General features: G+C 39.1%; 1 protein-coding gene across 10 annotated transcripts in view; it reads left to right on the top strand.

The window, feature by feature from the left end:
* Positions 1-17,428, top strand: part of KIAA0586 (KIAA0586 ortholog) — a 117,360-nt gene that overhangs the window by 43,140 nt on the left and 56,792 nt on the right. For all 10 annotated transcript variants that reach the window (XM_070513689.1, XM_014864293.3, XM_014864292.3 and 7 more), the window contains 5 exons: positions 2,339-2,538; positions 5,759-5,918; positions 6,353-6,560; positions 7,142-7,395; positions 15,262-15,338. In XM_070513689.1, coding sequence (XP_070369790.1) covers positions 2,339-2,538; positions 5,759-5,918; positions 6,353-6,560; positions 7,142-7,395; positions 15,262-15,338 — 899 coding nt within the window. The remainder of the gene's footprint in view (positions 1-2,338; positions 2,539-5,758; positions 5,919-6,352; positions 6,561-7,141; positions 7,396-15,261; positions 15,339-17,428) is intronic.

Below are 17,428 nucleotides of genomic sequence, written 5' to 3' on the forward strand. Positions count from 1 at the left end.
TCCGGAAGATGTGTGGTTTTAGACTACACATTTAGGTCAAGGGTACATTTTGAGTTAATTTTTATATATGTTGTGAAATAGGAATCAAGATGTTTTTTTCTTTTGGTGTACAGACATCCAGTTGTTCTAGCATTATTTGTTGAAAAGATCATGCTTTCCCCCACTGAATTGCTTGATGCCTTTGTTGAAAATCAGTTAGCTAACTATGTGTGAATCTGTTTCTGGACTTTCTGTCTTGTCCCACTGATCTGTAAGTCTGTCTTTACATCAATACCACACTTCTTGATTACTGTGATTTAAAAATAAGTCTTAATTGGATTTGCAAGTTCTCCAACTTTGTTCTTTTGTTTTTTCTTTTTTACATTCCTGTGTATCATTATTTTTTTCACTTCTCTCCGGTCCAGAATAACTTACTCTTCTTCCTTCCTAGGCTGTCCCTTACTGCCCAAATCCAAGACTTCAGAGTCTATATTTACTGCTTTTACCTTCTCAGCCCACTTTCTCCTTAGTCCTTAGGGGCTGGCTTTCTGCCCTCCTGCTAGTGAAACTCCTCTCTCACGTCATTTGGTTGTCACAGACAACCTTTTTTCAAATCATCATCCTCCTGGAAGACTCTAGCATGGGCACTGTTGACCACCTCTACTTCCCACAATGTCCACTGGATTTGGTTTCTTAGAATTCATTCTGTTGTTCTCCCTCCTATCTTTTAAATTTAAGACATCATTTCCTTGTCTTTTTTTCTGCTACTTGAATAAAAATTTCGCCCAAGTTTCTGTGCTCTGCGCTCTTCCTTTTTGTGTTTTTTCAGGCTCCTCTTGCAATTAGTTATCCTCTGTCAGTTGATGGCCCCTCAGTGGCACATCCAGGCTGTGAACTGGCAGTTCTGCATGTTGATAAATATTCTACTTGATACTCCAGTGGCACCCCAAACTTGGCATGTCCAAAATGTATCTCATTTTTCTAACCAAACTCGTTCTTTCTTTGTTTCTATTTCTGTTAATGATATCACAATTTTCCAAGTGCCCAATCTCCAAAGCCTTGGGAGTTATTGTTTGTTCTGTTTTCCTTTTTTGGATCTTAGTCCCCACCTGGCTACATCCTACATCCTAGCACCGGAAAATTTCTTGTTGCGTTTGGTAAATTCTTCCTATTTAGTGTAACTCAAATGCCTCCTCCACTGCTGCTATCCCGAGTTTTCTTGCATCATCTCAGTTTTTGAAGGAAGGAAAAAAATGACCAACAGTTAGGAGGAAATTGTCATTTTCCTGGATGAAAATCTTAAAATTTCCAAATTGGGTGTTTAGATTCTGTTCTCTTTTCTTTAAAAGCATGTGTGTTTGCTTTTGTTTTGCCTATGTCTGGGTAGGGCTTTGGGGCTTTGTAATAAAGATGTTTTGATTTTTGGTCATGCCAACACAGTGAAATTATGTGAACTAAAAAGGAGAAGTATTAACATAGACTGTCGAATATAAATTTGGTATTGTGATAGTCTTTCCTATGGTAACTCCAGAGTAAATTGCTATTACTTAACCCTCAACAAGTGATCCCAAGACACCTGCACCCACTTTTTAGGTAATTCCAGATCTTTCTGCCATAGTAGTGCTATTTAAGGAATATTCTTTGGAGAGGTTCCATCTCTATCAGTTATATAGATCATTGTTTACATGTTTTCCCAACAGAGTTTTAGAAATATAGCTGCATCAAGTCTAATAAAGTCTGTTAAGGAAGTTTTACTGAATTTTATGTACATTCATACAAGTGAAAAGTACAACCCACTTGGAAAATTAATATACCTGTAAGGTTTCTGATATCAAATACCTAAACTACTAGAAGAGTTTGAGGAGGATTAGCCTGTAATGTTAATAATTGATGTATCTGGGACTAGAAGGAAGAAAGGTTTGTCTTCATATTTATGAAGCAGCTACCATTTCTCTAAAATTCCCCCACAGTCATTGTGTCCTTGTATTTTGGCCAAGATCTATCACAGGGTTTTCTGTTGCCTCCTCTTGGAAATGTGGCTTGTTTTCAGATGAGAGCATTTATTGTGGATGCAAATCCTTTTTATCACTAAATTCTGTAGTGGTAGGGAAGAGGCCATTTAAGTAAATTTTCATCAGGGTGCTTTCCTCCCCTTTTTGGTTTGCTTATAAGAGGCTGTTCATTATGTAAGTTATCATCTTATGCTCTTTCATAATAAGTAGATTTTGTATTTTTGTTTCTGTTCCTCCTCCCACCCCCTCATACACATATGTTTGCATCTCTGAAATTTTGAAAATTAAGGTTTGGATGGCAAGCATGATTCTTGCACAGTTATTCTGAAATTCTTTCATTTTTTTAGTGGAAGGAACAAGCAGTGGTGCCCTCCAGCTTTTTGTGGACGCCGGGGTCCCTGTGAATTCCGACATGATTAGCCATTTTGTGAATGAAGCTCTTGCTGAGACCATTGCTGTCATGCTGGGTGACAGAGAAGCAAAGAAGCAAGGTCCTGTTGCTACAAGTGTTTCTGGAGATGCTTCAGCAAGCAGAACATACTTGCCGGTAGGCATGATGCACCTTCAGGACTTGGAGTCCTGGGGAATTTTTGATACGTTTATTAAAGAACAGTAAAATGTACACATTTTAAATTGGCTTTGTTAAGATCAGAGTTTGTGGTGGAGATTGATTCCTTATTGCTATGATTCCAGTAACATTTTCCCCAGCATTTTATTTTAAAACTTTTAAGTCTATAGAAAATCTGAAAGTATGATACAATGAACATTTTTATACCTTTTACCTGTATTTACCAATTGATAACATTTTGACATTTTCTTTATCTGTCTTTATATGTTATATATTATGTGTTCTTTAAATATCATTTGAAATTTGCAGATATCATGACACTTTACTTCTGAAACCATTAGCCATATCTCCTAAGAACAAGATTCTCTCTTACATAACCAAAATACCATTATCATACCCCCCAAATTTAACATTGATATGTTAATACTATGCAATATAGGGTCCATATTCCAATTTCCCTAATTGTTCCCAAAATATCCTTTATAGCTTTTTTTTTTAATTTAAGATATAGCCAACAGCCACACATTGCTTTTGGTTATTATGTAAACTGATATTTTTAACCTTTAAAAGAAAGTTTAGGGGCTAGCCTCGTGGTGGAGCAGCCAGTTTGCATGCTCCACTTTGGCAGGCTGGGGTTCGTGGGTTCAAATCTTGGGCGTGAACATATACGCTGCTCATCAAGCCATGCTGTGGCAGCATCCCACATACAAAATAGAAGAAGATTGGCACAGATGTTAGCTCAGGGACAATCTTCCTCACCAAAAAATAAGTAAATAAATAAGGTGAAAAAGAAAAGAAAGTGTATTTTAGGCACTTTTGTTATTGTTTGTTTAATGAGCCTTATTATGTTAATAGAGTTTCTACTCTATTATAGCAACATGAAATTATATAAAACCAAAATATAGTCTATATTACCAGCTGTTTAAACCTTCGTGGTCACTTCTGATTCATCACAGAGACATCATGTTATATAGGTGAAACATTTAAATTGCCTCATCTGAAGTATAAACATAAAGGTAGATATCTGAATTTTATGGAGATTGGTGTGATGTGATTGGTGTGCCCGAGTTGGTCCATGGTTTTGGTCTGTGCTGTATTAGCTCAGTGGTAACACATATCGTGCAGGTGTCAGGGTTGTGGTTTTCTCTGTGTTAATTAACTTTGGTTTGTTTCTGACCATCTACTGGATATACTTTCATGAGGGTAACTCAATGAGGAAACGTAGGAAAATAAGTATAAATGGGCAGTATATGGAATTGGACTTTGGAACATGGACTCTGGAGTTGGGAAGATTTGAATTTGCACCCTCAGTTCTGTTACTTTAGTCTTATTTGTATAATAGAGATAAAATACTTAGAGTTTAAACAACCATAGCTTTACCAAAATCTGCTTACTGAGTATCTAGGGAGGCAAGCGCCTCTCCCCCTCGCCATATTGTTCCTTAGCTTCAGAATTGTCATGGCTTCTCTTGGTCTTTTGATCTTCCAAATATATTTTAAAATTAATTTTCACGTTCTGTAAAAGATTTTATTGGGATTTTTATGGGAATTAATTCTATTTTAATTGGTTTAATTTGGGGAGAACTGACATCTTTATGATTCTGTATCTTAGCCATCATTTAAGATTTTGTGGAAGATTCAGTGAGATGATAAATGAAAAGAGCTTAAGTTAGTGCCTGGAGCTTGGTAAATACTCACTTATCTTCATTATCCATTACCATTACTAGTGGAATAGCATCAAATCCCGTCATGGTGATGAGTCAGTAGCATTATATTTGAAAACAATGCTCTTATGCTATAGGTTTATGCAGTCAAGAAGGAAAAAAAAATATGGGGCCAGCCCGGTGGTGTAGCAGTTAAGTTCACGTGCTCCACTTTGGTGGCCCGGGGTTTACAGGATTGGATCCCAGGCGCAGACCTAGCACGGCTCGTCAAGCCATGCTGTAGCAGCATCCCACATAAAGAAGAGGAAGACTGGCAGAGATGTTAGCTCAGCAACAATCTTCCTCACAAAAGAAGAAGAAGAAGAAAAAAAATATAGTGTATTTCTTTTGTTTAAAAATCAAGGCTAAGAATATGCTAATTATTAAATGATGCTATAGAATTTCTAATGTGCTTTATGGTTTTTAAATTGCATATCAATTTGTGACTCATAATACAGGATAAAGGCTAGTCAACCTACTATGTAAAGACATTTTAGAATGAGCAGAAAAAGACAAATAATGCATCTGAAAAATAAGGTAAAAATGTGTCGAGACCGGTCACACACAAAAGAAATACAAATGGCCCATGTACATACAAAAAGATGGTCAATCTGACTGATAATAAGAAAAAAAATCACTGAAATCCCATTTTTACTGATCAGATTTGTAAAACTGCAAGTTTGATAATGCTATTGTTCAGCAAATCTTGGGGAAATGGGAATTCTCGTGCTTTCCAGTGTTAGTGTCAAATAGCACAACCCTCTAGAGGGAAATTGGGCAATATGTACTCAAATTAAAAATGCAATTAGTCTTTTAACCAAGCAGTCCCGCTTCTGGGAATCTACTCCACAGAGAATCTGGAGACGTGTAAGATGACTTAGGTCAAGGTTATATTTGATAACTCGGGGGAAGGGAGCCAGGTAGATGGTCACGGATAGGAAAGGAGATGGAATTTTCACTCTCATCCTTTTTTATCTTTTCGATTTTGAATCATTTGAGTGATTACCTATTTAACAAACTGATTTGAAAGTGTTTACTTTTTTCTTACCTAGTCCTTTCCATCTCTCTATTATCTTTATTTCGTCCCCCGTGCTTTTTCTTATACCTTCATTGCTTTTTACAAGCTCTGTTCTTTTGTGCTAAAAGTCTGATTTTTGATATCTTGTCACTTGTTTAAAATGCTTCCTTTCTGCTCCATGGCCCACCTGGCTTATGTTTGGGTCTGTTTAATCTTCCTCTGTGTTAGAAGAGGGAACCTTAGATTTCTTTGGGGCTCACTTCAGAGACAGAGCTATTTCAGTTACCTGAGGCCTTCTGCGGGCTAGTCTTCAGACTAATAGCTAGAGGTTCAAAAGCCAGGATATTTATTTAGGGCTCCATTTTGTCCCCCTATATGTTTAAATTCTCTGTAACCTCTCAGTGAACTCATTTTATTGTTTCAAATTCCCTTTATTTGGGTGATTATAAGCACCATTTATCTCGTTTTATTTATTTTAGGCCAGAGTATGTACCCCAGTGGCCACCCCACAGCCAACTCCTCCTCGCTCCCCTTGCTCACCTCCTAAGGAGTGTGTGTTGGTAAAAACTCCAGATTCTTCTCCCTGTGATTCAGATCATGATGTAGCTTTTCCTGTCAAAGAAATATTTGCTGAAAAAGGTAGAAACCTTATTTCTATAATTCAGTTTTAATTTTAGCAACTATTCAATAAAACTTCATGGTTTGTTTTATAAGATGCTTTATAGATTAATATACATATACCTGTTGCTTACTAGGTTTTAGTAAATCATTTTTCTTGCATAGAAACTAAGGAATTGGTTGCCACTTTTTAAAATATATTATCTAATAGATACTGAGACTACTTTAAGTTCATGGTGGTGCTAAAAGTGATAAGTCTTTTCAAGGTTATTTTTTAAGCTTTACTAATTAATTTGGGAATTTTCCCATTAGTGGCCACCATCATTATTATTAATTACTGTTGCCATTATTTGTATGTCAAAATGTTAAGATTTCTCAAACAGCATTATCTTGCCTGCCTATGGAGTTGTTCACTGACTTTTATCATTTTCTTTCTTTTAAAAAAAAATGTTCAGGAAATGATGTGCCTGCCGTCACACTTGTTAACACCCCTGCTGCTACACCTCCTCCTGCAGCAGCTCTTACCCCAACTTCGTCAGAGATTTCCATGGACAAATTGAAGATATCAAGCCCAGAGCCTCCCAAGCCATGGAGTGATGGAGACCTGCCACTGGAAGAAGAGAATCCTAACTCTCCTCGGGAAGAGCTCCACCCACGAGCTATGTGAGCCGTGACATATTCACTTTTAGTAACTGTGCAGTTCGTCTTAGGTTGACTGTGTGACCCATTGGAAACATCAGAAATGATAAATGAAGCTTTATGAGTCACAAGCTACTTTATACATTAGTGAAAAGAAATTTCATAAATTTTAAGTTTTTAAAATTTTTATCAAATTTATTTATACCTTCAATTCTTTTATTTCAAAATTGATTTTATTTTATTCTTTTATTTATTTAGATTTTTTTGGGAAACAGATTAAAATAAAGATATCTGTCATATTGGTAATAAAATAGAAAATGCTTTCTCTGCAGTGTGAATCTTCATTTACCATGATCAGTTGACTTTTAGAGTACCATAAATTCGCATGTAGATTTATTTATGGATGGTAGAACTTACAAGATGATCTGTGACTAAAGCATGAAAACAATTTTGGAAAAATAAGTCTTGTTAATTAATTATAGTAGTGCAGATTATAGAGATACTTGCCTAAAGGAAACAATACCTTTGAATCTCTTTTTTAATATCAAAATTAATGTAAACCTTCAGTGACCCAATAAGTTCAAAATATGTCTTTTTCTTCTTAGTGTAATGTCTGTGGCCAAAGATGAAGAACCTGAGAGCGTGGATGTCACTGCTCAGCCTGCACCTCCCAAGCCAGTTCCCTTTACGCCGCTTCCTGCTGGCACCAAGGCCCCTTCCCCCATACAGATGCCCAGTTCTGACTCATCAACCATGGAGAGCACCTTGAGCGTTACTGTCACTGAAACCGAAACTTCGGACAGACCTATCTCTGAAGGAGAGATTTTATTTAACTGTGGTCAAAAAGTGGCTTCCAAGAGTGAGTTAACTTGTATCAATTGATTTCACCAGTTAGATTGTGATAATTCCTAAGTAATGCTTAGATTATGATATTTCCTAATACTTTTCTGTTTAAAGTGTTTTTACTTAATTTTCAAGATTTAACATGGTATAGTAGAAAGAATATGGACTCTGCAAGTTAACCTTTGTGGCCCTTAACCTCAGAATGTAAAATCTCCCCCATAAGTCCCACCCTCCAGAAGTAATATCGCTCTTAATAGTTTGGGATATACCCTTCCAGTCTTTTTTTTTAATACATATATAGATGCATAAATACATTTATATGTGTATGTATTTTTGCCTTTAAAAAATAGGATCATACTATACATACTGTTTTGACACCTGAATTTTTTTTTTTTTAATTACTGTTATGATAGATTACAACCTTGTGAGATTTCAGTTGTACATTTTTGTTAGTCATGTTGTGGGTACACCACTTCCCCCTTTGTGCCCTCCCCCCACCCCCCCTTTTCCCTGGTAACCACCGATCAGATCTCCTTATCAATATACTAACTTCCACCTATGAGTGGAGTCATATAGAGTTCGTCTTTCTCTGACTGGCTTATTTCGCTTAACATAATACCCTCGAGGTCCATCCACGTTGCTGTGAATGGGCCAATTTTGTCTTTTTTTATGGCTGAGTAGTATTCCATTGTGTATATATACCACATCTTCTTTATCCAATCATCAGTTTCTGGGCATGTAGGTTGGTTCCACGTCTTGGCTATTGTAAATAATGCTGCGATGAACATAGGGGTGCAACAGACTCTTGAGATTTCTGATTTCAGGTTCTTAGGATAGATACCCAGTAATGGGATGGCTGGGTCATAGGGTATTTCTATTTTTAACTTTTTGAGAAATCTCCATACTGTTTTCCATAGTGGCTGTACCAGTTTGCATTCCCACCAACAGTGTATGAGGGTTCCTTTTTCTCCACAACCTCTTCAACATTTGTCGCTCTTGGTTTTGGATTTTTTTGCCAATCTAACGGGTGTAAGGTGATATCTTAGTGTAGTTTTGATTTGCATTTCCCTGATGATTAGTGATGATGAACATCTTTTCATGTATCTCTTGGCCATATTCATATCTTCTTTTGAGAAATGTCTGTTCATGTCCTCTGCCCATTTTTTGATCGGGTTGTTTGTTTTTTTGTTGTTAAGCAGTGTGAGTTCTTTGTATATTATGGAGATTAACCCTTTGTCGGATAAGTGGCTTGTAAATATTTTTTCCCAATTAGTGAGCTGTTTTTTTGTTTCAATCCTGTTTTCCCTTGCCTTGAAGAAGCTCTTTAGTCTGATGAAGTCCCATTTGTTTATTCTTTCTATTATTTCCCTCAACTGAGGAGTTATAGTGTCTGAAAAGATTCTTTTGAAACTGATGTCAAAGAGTGTACTGCCTATATTCTCTTCCAAAAGACTTATTGTCTCAGGCCTAATCTTTAGGTCTTTGATCCATTTTGAGTTTATTTTGGTGTGTGGTGAAAAAGAATGGTCAATTTTCAATCTTTTGCATGTGGCTGTCCAGTTTTCCCAGCACGATTTGTTGAAGAGACTTTCTTTTCTCCATTGTAGGCCCTCTGCTCCTTTGTCGAAGATTAGCTGTCCATAGATATGTGGTTTTATCTCTGGGCTTTCAATTCTGTTCCATTGATCTGTGGACCTGTTTTTGTACCAGTACCATGCTGTTTTGATCACTGTAGCTTTGTAGTATGTTTTGAAATCGGGGATTGTGATTCCACCGGCTTTGTTTTTCTTGCTCAGGATTGCTTTAGCAATTCGCGGTCTTTTGTTGCCCCATATGAATTTTAGGATTGTTTGTTCAATTTCTGTGAAGAATGTTCTTGGGATTCTGATTGGGATAGCATTGAATCTGTAGATTGCTTTAGGTAGTATGGACATTTTAACTATGTTTATTCTTCCAATCCATGTGCATGGAATGTCTTTCCATCTCTTTATGTCATCATCAATTTCTTTCAAGAAAGTCTTGTAGTTTTCATTGTATAGATCCTTCACTTCCTTGGTTAAGTTTATCCCAAGGTATTTTATTCTTTTCGTTGCGATTGTGAATGGGATTGAGTTCTTGAGTTCTTTTTCTGTTAGTTCATTGTTACTGTATAGAAATGCTACTGATTTATGCACGTTAATTTTATACCCTGCTACTTTGCTGTAGTTGTTGATTATTTCTAATAGTTTTCTATGGATTCTTTGGGGTTTTCTATACCCCAAAGATCATGTCGTCTGCAAACAGCGAGAGTTTTACTTCTTCGTTACCTATTTGGATTCCTTTTATTTCTTTTTCCTGCCGAATTGCTCTGGCCAGCACCTCCAGTACTATGTTGAATAGGAGTGGTGAAAGTGGGCACCCTTGTCTTGTTCCTGTCCTCAGAGGGATGGCTTTCAGTTTTTGTCCATTGAGTATGATGTTGGCTGTGGGTCTGTCATATATGGCCTTTATTATGTTGAGGTACTTTCCTTCTATACCCATTTTATTGAGGGTTTTTATCATAAATGGGTGTTGGATCTTGTCGAATGCTTTCTCTGCATCTATTGAGATGATCATGTGGTTTTTGTTTTTCATTTTGTTGATGTAGTGTATCACGTTGATTGACTTGCAGATGTTGAACCGTCCCTGTGTCCCTGGTATAAATCCCACTTGATCATGGTGTATAATCTTTTTGATGTATTGCTGTATTCGGTTTGCCAAAATTTTGTTGAGGATTTTTGCATCTACGTTCATCAGTGATATCGGCCTGTAGTTCTCCTTCTTTGTGTTGTCCTTGTCAGGTTTGGGGATCAGTGATGTTGGCTTCATAGAATGTGTTAGGGAGTGCTCCATCTTTCCCAATTTTCTGGAACAGTTTGAGAATAATAGGTATTAAGTCTTCTTTGAATGTTTGTTAGAATTCTCCAGAGAAGCCATCTGGTCCTGGACTCTTATTTTTGGGGAGGTTTTTGATTACCGTTTCTATTTCCTTACTTGTGATTGGCCTATTCAGATTCTCCATTTCTTCCTGATTCAGTTTGGGGAGATTGTAGGAGTCTAGGAATTTGTCCATTTCTTCCAGGTTGTTCAATTTGTTGGCATATAGTTTTTCATAGTATTCTCTTATGATCTCTTGTATTTCATTGGTATCTGTTGTGATTTCTCCTCTCTCATTCCTAATTTTATTTGTTTGCGATTTCTCTCTTCTTTTTTTGGTGAGTCTGGCTAAAGATTTGTCAATTTTGTTAATTCTTTCGAAGAACCAACTCTTTGTTTCATTTATCCTTTCTATTGTCTTTTTTGTTTCAATATCGTTTATTTCTGCTCTTATTTTTATTATTTCCCTCCTTCCACTGACTCTGGGCTTTGTTTGTTCTTCTTTTTCTAGTTCTGTTAGGTGTCGTTTGAGGTTGCTTATGTGAGCTTTTTCTTGTTTAGTGAGGTGAGCCTGTATTGCAATGAATTTCCCTCTTAGGACTGCTTTTGCTGTATCCCAAATGATTTGATATGTCGTGTTCTCATTTTCATTAGTCTCCAGATAAAATTTGATTTCTTCTTTAATTTCTTCAATGATCCATTGTTTGTTCAGAAGCGTGTTGTTTAGTCTCCACAGTTTTGCACCTTTCTCTGCTTTTTTCTTGTAGTTGATTTCTAGTTTAATAGCGTTATGATCAGAAAAGATGCTTGATATTATTTCAACTCTCTTGTATTTATTGATGTTTGCTTTGTTTCCCAAAATATGGTCAATCCTTGAGAATGTTCCATGTGCACTTGAGAAGAATGTGTAACCTGCTGTTTTTGGATGAAGTGTTCTATATATATCTATTAAGTCCATCTGGTCTAATTTTTCATTTAATTCTATTATTTCCTTGTTGATTTTCTGTCTGGATGTTCTGTCCATTGGTGTTAATGGTGTGTTGAGGTCCCCTACTATTATTGTATTGTTGTTGATGTCTTCTTTTAGTTCTATTAAGAGTTGCTTTACAAATTTTGGTGCTCCTGTGTTGGGTGCGTATATATTTATAAGCGTTATGTCTTCTTGGTGGAGAGTCCCTTTTATCATTATATACTGTCCCTCTTTTCTTTCTTTATCTGTTTTGCTTTGAAATCTGCCTTGTCTGATATTCATTATTAGCTTGGAGTATTGTTCTCCATCCCTTCACTCTGAGTCTGTGTTTGTCTTTGGGGCTGAGGTGTGTTTCCTGGAGGCAGCATATTGTTGGGTCTTGTTCTTTGATCCATCCTGCCACTCTGTGTCTTTTGATTGGGGAGTTCAATCCATTTACATTTAGAGTGATTATTGAGATGTGGGGGCCTACCACTACCATTTTGTGTCTTATTTTCCGGTTTTCTTCAATTTCCTTTGTTTGTCGTCCCATGGTTTAATCTGTTCTGATGAAGAGCTGCTACTCTCTGTTGTTGTCCTTCTACTTATCTCCTCTGCTCTTGGTTTTGTAGCCCCTTTCCTTTTTTGGATTTTTCAGGAATGAGGGTTTTCCTGAGGATTTCCTGAAGAGGAGGTTTTGTGGCAAAGAACTCCCTTAATTTTTGTTTATCTGGGAAAGATTTTATTTCTCCATCGTATTTGAAGGATATTTTCGCTGGGTAGAGAATTCTCGGCTGTAGATTTTTGTCCTTCAGATTTTTGAATATATCATTCCACTCTCTTCTAGCCTGTAAAGTTTCTGCTGAGAAATCTGCTGATATCCTGATGGGGGTTCCTTTGTAGGTTAGTTTCTTTTGCCTGGCTGTCCTTAGTATTTTCTCCTTGTCGTTGACTTTTGCTAGCTTCACTACTATATGCCGTGGAGTTGGTCTTCTTGCATTGATAAAGTTTGGAGATCTATTGGCTTCTGTCACCTGAAGATCCATCTCTCTCACCAGATTTGGGAAGTTCTCAGCCATTATTTCTTTGAATAGGCTTTCTGCCCCTTTCTCCTTCTCTTCTCCCTCTGGTATACCTATAATCCTTACGTTGCATCTCCTAATTGTGTCTGATAATTCTCGAAGAGTTTCTTCATTTCTTTTTAGTCTTACTTCTCTCTCCTCCTCTGCCTGCAGCAATTCGATATTGCCATCTTCCAAATTGCTAATTCTTTCCTCCATATTATCGGCCCTACTATTCAGTGCATCTAGATTTTTCTTAATCTCCTCTATTGTGGTCTTCATTTCCAATATTTCTGTTTGGTTCTTCTTTATCGTATCAAACTCTTTTATGACATAGCTCCTGAACTCGTTGAGTTGTCAGTCAGAATTCTCTCTTAACTCATTGAGTATTTTAATGATGGCTGTTTTGAAGTCATCATCATTTAGGTCATATATCTCATTTTCTTTGGGATTGTTTTCTGTGTATTTGTTATTTTCCTTCTGTTCTGGAGATTTAATGTATTTTTTCATGTTGCTTGATGTTGTTGATTTGTGCCTCTGCATAGAGATAGAGTTTAGTTGCTCCTTTCACTTGTTTCTGCTGCTGCGGTGGGGGAGCAGCTGTTTATACTGCACCAACCAGGAACCCTATCCGCAGTTGCTAACTGGGCCTGGGCCCCTCCTCGTAGTCACAGTGGTCCTTTGGATTCCCTCCTCTGCCGTGGGGGCCGTCACAGAGGGGCTTCAGGCTGCTGGTGCCTACTGTTGCAGCCCACCTAGATGTGCTCCCTCCTTGGGGTCTGCAACGGTGTTATGGGCTTTTCCAGCAGCCAGGGGTGGGATCACTTATATTTGTCGCTCCGTCACTGTCGGCACCCACAAAATCTCACTTGTCCACTATGGGTCGCAGGAGAGCTATTGGCATCTTCTACAGTCTGTGGTTAGTTCACCTAGCTATGCTACTTTTGTCCTGGGGTCTTCCAGCCTTGTGGCTGCCGGATGGGTGCTTTCTACTAGTGCTGTGCAGAGGCTTTCCCTGAGGCTACTGTGAGCCTGTAGGGTTTCCCCTTAGGCTATGGAGCTGGGTCGCTGGAACTCCACCCAGCCTCAGTCCTGTTCCCCAGAAACTCAGGGAGCCCTTTGCCCTGTTTTGGGGGATAGCCGGAGATACTGATTTCAGTGGTAGCTGGTCAGCTGCTGCCCTGCCTGATATTCTCCTCTCCGGGACCCTCCCAGTATTGTGGATGCTGGGCATGGCCCCTCCGCTAATAGCAGACAGAGAGTTTTGTCTGCTGCCCGGGCAGAACTCTGGAGCTTCCCCTCTGGGCCGTGGAGCCGGCCTCTGGAGCTTCACCCAGCCCCAGTCCTCTCCGAGATCTCTGAGATCTCCAGCAATCCCTAGCCCCACGGGGCGGGCAGCGGCAGCTTGGGGTCACCTCGCCCTCTGGGATTCTCTCCGGAACTTTCCCGGAGTTGTGAATGCTGGGCGTGGCCCCTCCACTAATGGCAGACAGAGAGTTTTGTCTGCTGCCCGGGCAGAACTCTGGAGCTTCCCCTCCAGGGCGCGGAGCGGGCCTCTGGAGCTTCACCCAGCCCCAGTCCTCTCTGAGATCTCCGGCAATCCCTAGCCCCATGGGGCGGGCAACGGCAGCTGGAGGTCACCTCGCCCTCTGGGGTTCTCTCCAGGAGTTTCCCGGAGTTGTGAATGCTAGGAGTGGCCCCTCCGCTAATGGCAGACAGAGAGTTTTGTCTGCTGCCCAGGCGGAACTCTGGAGCTTCCCCTCCGGGGCACAGAGTCGGCCTCTGGAGCTTCACCCAGCCCCAGTCCACTCCGAGATCTCCGGCAATCCCTAGCCCCACCGTGCAGGCAGTGGCAGCCGGGGGACCTCCGTACCCTCACCGATTCTCTCTGGGACCCTCCGGGTGCCGTGAACACTAGGCGGGATCTCCCCGCCAATGGTGGGGAGAGACTCTCCCTGCGGGCTCAGGTGTGTAACTCTAGAGTTTCACTCTGCGTTTAGGAGTAATTGCGGGGGGTTTAGGTAGGGTTCTGGTCACCTGTTTCCACCGTCGCTCCTCTGTTGTGTGCTCGCTCCTGCCCTAGATGTGTGTTGATCTTCTGGGGGTGTCCGTTGGAAGAAAGCCGCTTGCAGGTACTAGGCTGTTCGGTCGGGGTCAGAGAGTTTTCACCCATTTCCACATCCTCCCGGAGGAAAGTCCGTCCGCCTTCCGATGTATAGTCGCGTGGGTCTCTCAGACGTCCTGAGACGCTGTCTGGATATCCTTTGTTAAGCGATAAGTGTCCAAATAATTGTAGACTTGAAGTGGGAGAGACAAAGAGGACTACTCACGGCGCCATCTTGGATCCTCCTGACACCTGAATTTTTTAACCTAATATATTGTAGACATCTTTCTGTATCGGTACATACAGCTCTACCTCATTTTTTTAGTGGCTGTGTCGTCTATTAAAACAATGCCATAGTGGTGGGCATTTAGATTGTTTTCAGTGTTTCCATACTAGATGTAACTCTCCAGTGACCATCCTTGCACATGTCTATATCTTTGTGCGCTTACCTGGTAACTTCGTTAGAAGACTGCCTGGAAGTGGAATCTATGAGACAGAGGAAGCACTTTAACATAGCCATATGTTGCCAACATGCTCTCCAGAAAGGTTCATCATTTTTAATTTTAATCAGTTTTTAATTACAACAATAGTATACAGGAGTGCTTCTTCCTCAATTTCATGGTTAATGGTTGATGTTTATAGTTCTTTTTAATTTCTGACAAGCTGGTAGGTGAAACAGAAGTCTCATCTTTGTTATAAAGTGTACTTTTAAAGAAAGTGGTGACATTGAGTAGCTTGTGAATTACTATTTATGAAATTTGCCAGTATTTTTATTGTATAAGTTTAAATGTAATGTTCTATGGCTTTATGGTCAGATTATTTACTAAATTTATACTTCTTCTTTTTTCTAAATTTTTATGTTTTAATTTCTAGTTTTAGGAGATGGAGGATTGTATCTCACAAACCTAGATGATAGCTTATCCAGTACTCTGCGTGATGCCCTTGAGATGGTAAGAAATGACTGACTCCACATTGAATTCTGCCATCAACATCTTGATGAACTTTTTGCCATTGATGAAGGTTTTTTCCTCAAATATTTGAGTTATAGACATAAAATTAAGTAAAATATCCACAAAGGAATTTGAAGTTTCTCACACCATCTCATTATCATATTTGCACATTTCATTATCATAATTGTAAGAATGAAAAGAAAATTGTTATTAACCTCTGTGGCTCCAATAGTCAAAAAATACACAGTCAATATAATTAGGTAATGAAAATCTAGTCGGTGCAAACTGTCACCTAGATTTGTTGCTTTTACAATATTTCAGGCAGGACCTTATCTGTTTAAATCGACTCTCTTATAATACATTTGTTATTTTTCCCTAACTATGATTATAAATTTTCGTGCTAAAAAATAATTGAATTGAATGGCTTAAAAAAATACTGAATTAGGACCCAGGAGTACTAACCCTTACTAGTTATTATCTAGCTCTAGGAAGAAAAAATTTGCACTTAAAAATATCATACAGAAATGATAGTAGGAATTTTCTTTTGAAAATGTTAATGAATAGAAATCTTTACTTTTTATATATTTTTAAACAACCTAAGCGAGGAAAGGTAGTTGTACTCAACTTTCATCTACATTTATCCATAGTCTTCGCTAAGCATTCCTGTTACTGCTTTTAAAAAAAGAAATTTATTTGATAATTTTTAACATGTATTTATCGTAAAGTCATTACTCCAGTCAAGGTCATGAACATATCCATCATCCATCGCTCCCAAAAGCTTCCTCATGCCCTTTTGTAATCCCTCCTTCTTGTCTCTTTCATCCTCTCATTTCCCACATCTCTCCCGCAGCCACTGATCTACATTCTGTTACTATAGGTTAGTTTGTATTTTCTAGAATTATATAGCAGAGTCACATGGTACGTATTCTTTTTTTGTCTGGTTGCTTTAGCTGAGTGTAATTGTTTTGAGGTTTCTGTATGGTGTAGTGTGTGTCACAGTTCATTCCTTTCTATTGCTGAGTAGTGTTCTATTGGATGGATGTAGCACAATCTGTCCTTTCACCTGTTGCTGGACATTTGAGTTTATTCCAGTTTTTGACCATTGCAAGTAAAGCTGCTATGAACATTTGTGTACAAGTCTTTGTGTGGACATAGGCTTTCATTTCTTTTGGGTGAATACCTAGGAGTAGAATGGATAGATAATATGGTACGTATATGTTAAACTTTATGAAAAGCTGTTTAAGTTATTTGCTACAATTTTGTGTAGACTTTTTCCATCTGTGTTTTATTATTCCTATAAATATTTTTGAGCTTTGCTCAGGCACACGGTTAAGTGACTTAAAGATAGTTTTAACATTTTGAGTCTTGCCTTTAAAATTTATTAGCGCAAGACCAGAGCAGTACTCATTCTAGGGCTAGTTATTCCCTGCCACGGAGGGAAGACCCGTCTATGTACTCCACCCTATGCCTCAAAAATGAGGCTTTCCAGCCTGGCTGGTGGGAACAGCCGTTATTCCAGGCCCTGTGTGAGCATCAGACGCTGTTATATCCAGTCCTTTCTCAGGTGCTTGTTCCTCCAGCCTCATGTAATTACCTCAGATGCGTCTGCTGATCAGTACTCAGCTTAAAACTCAAAGGGGACCTTCTGCGAATCTCCAGAGTTCTCTCCCTGTGCAGCTTTCGCTTTTCTGTTAGTCTTTTTTGTGTGTGTGTCAGGAAGATTGGCCCTCAGCTAACATCCACCTCTTTTACGTGAGGAGGATTGTTGCTGAGCTAACATCTGAGTCAGTCTTCCTCTGTTTTATGTGGGATGCCTCCACAGCATGGCTTGATGAGTGGTGCTAGGTCTGCGCCTGGAATCCTTACCTGCGAACCCCGAGCTGCCAAAGCAGAGCACGCAAACTTAACACTACACCACTGGGTTGGCCTGTGGTAGTCTGTCTTAAGAACCCTACCTCCTGGAGGTTCAGCTCCTTCTTCTCAACTCAGGGATCCACTCAGGGGTTCTCCCTCCTGTGCCACAGCCTGAAAACTCTCCCAAGCAGTAAGCTAGAGCAGTCATAGGGTTCTCCTAATTTGTTCCCATCTCT

This window comes from Equus asinus, chromosome 7, assembly GCF_041296235.1.
Source record: "Equus asinus isolate D_3611 breed Donkey chromosome 7, EquAss-T2T_v2, whole genome shotgun sequence".
NCBI lineage: Eukaryota > Metazoa > Chordata > Mammalia > Perissodactyla > Equidae > Equus > Equus asinus.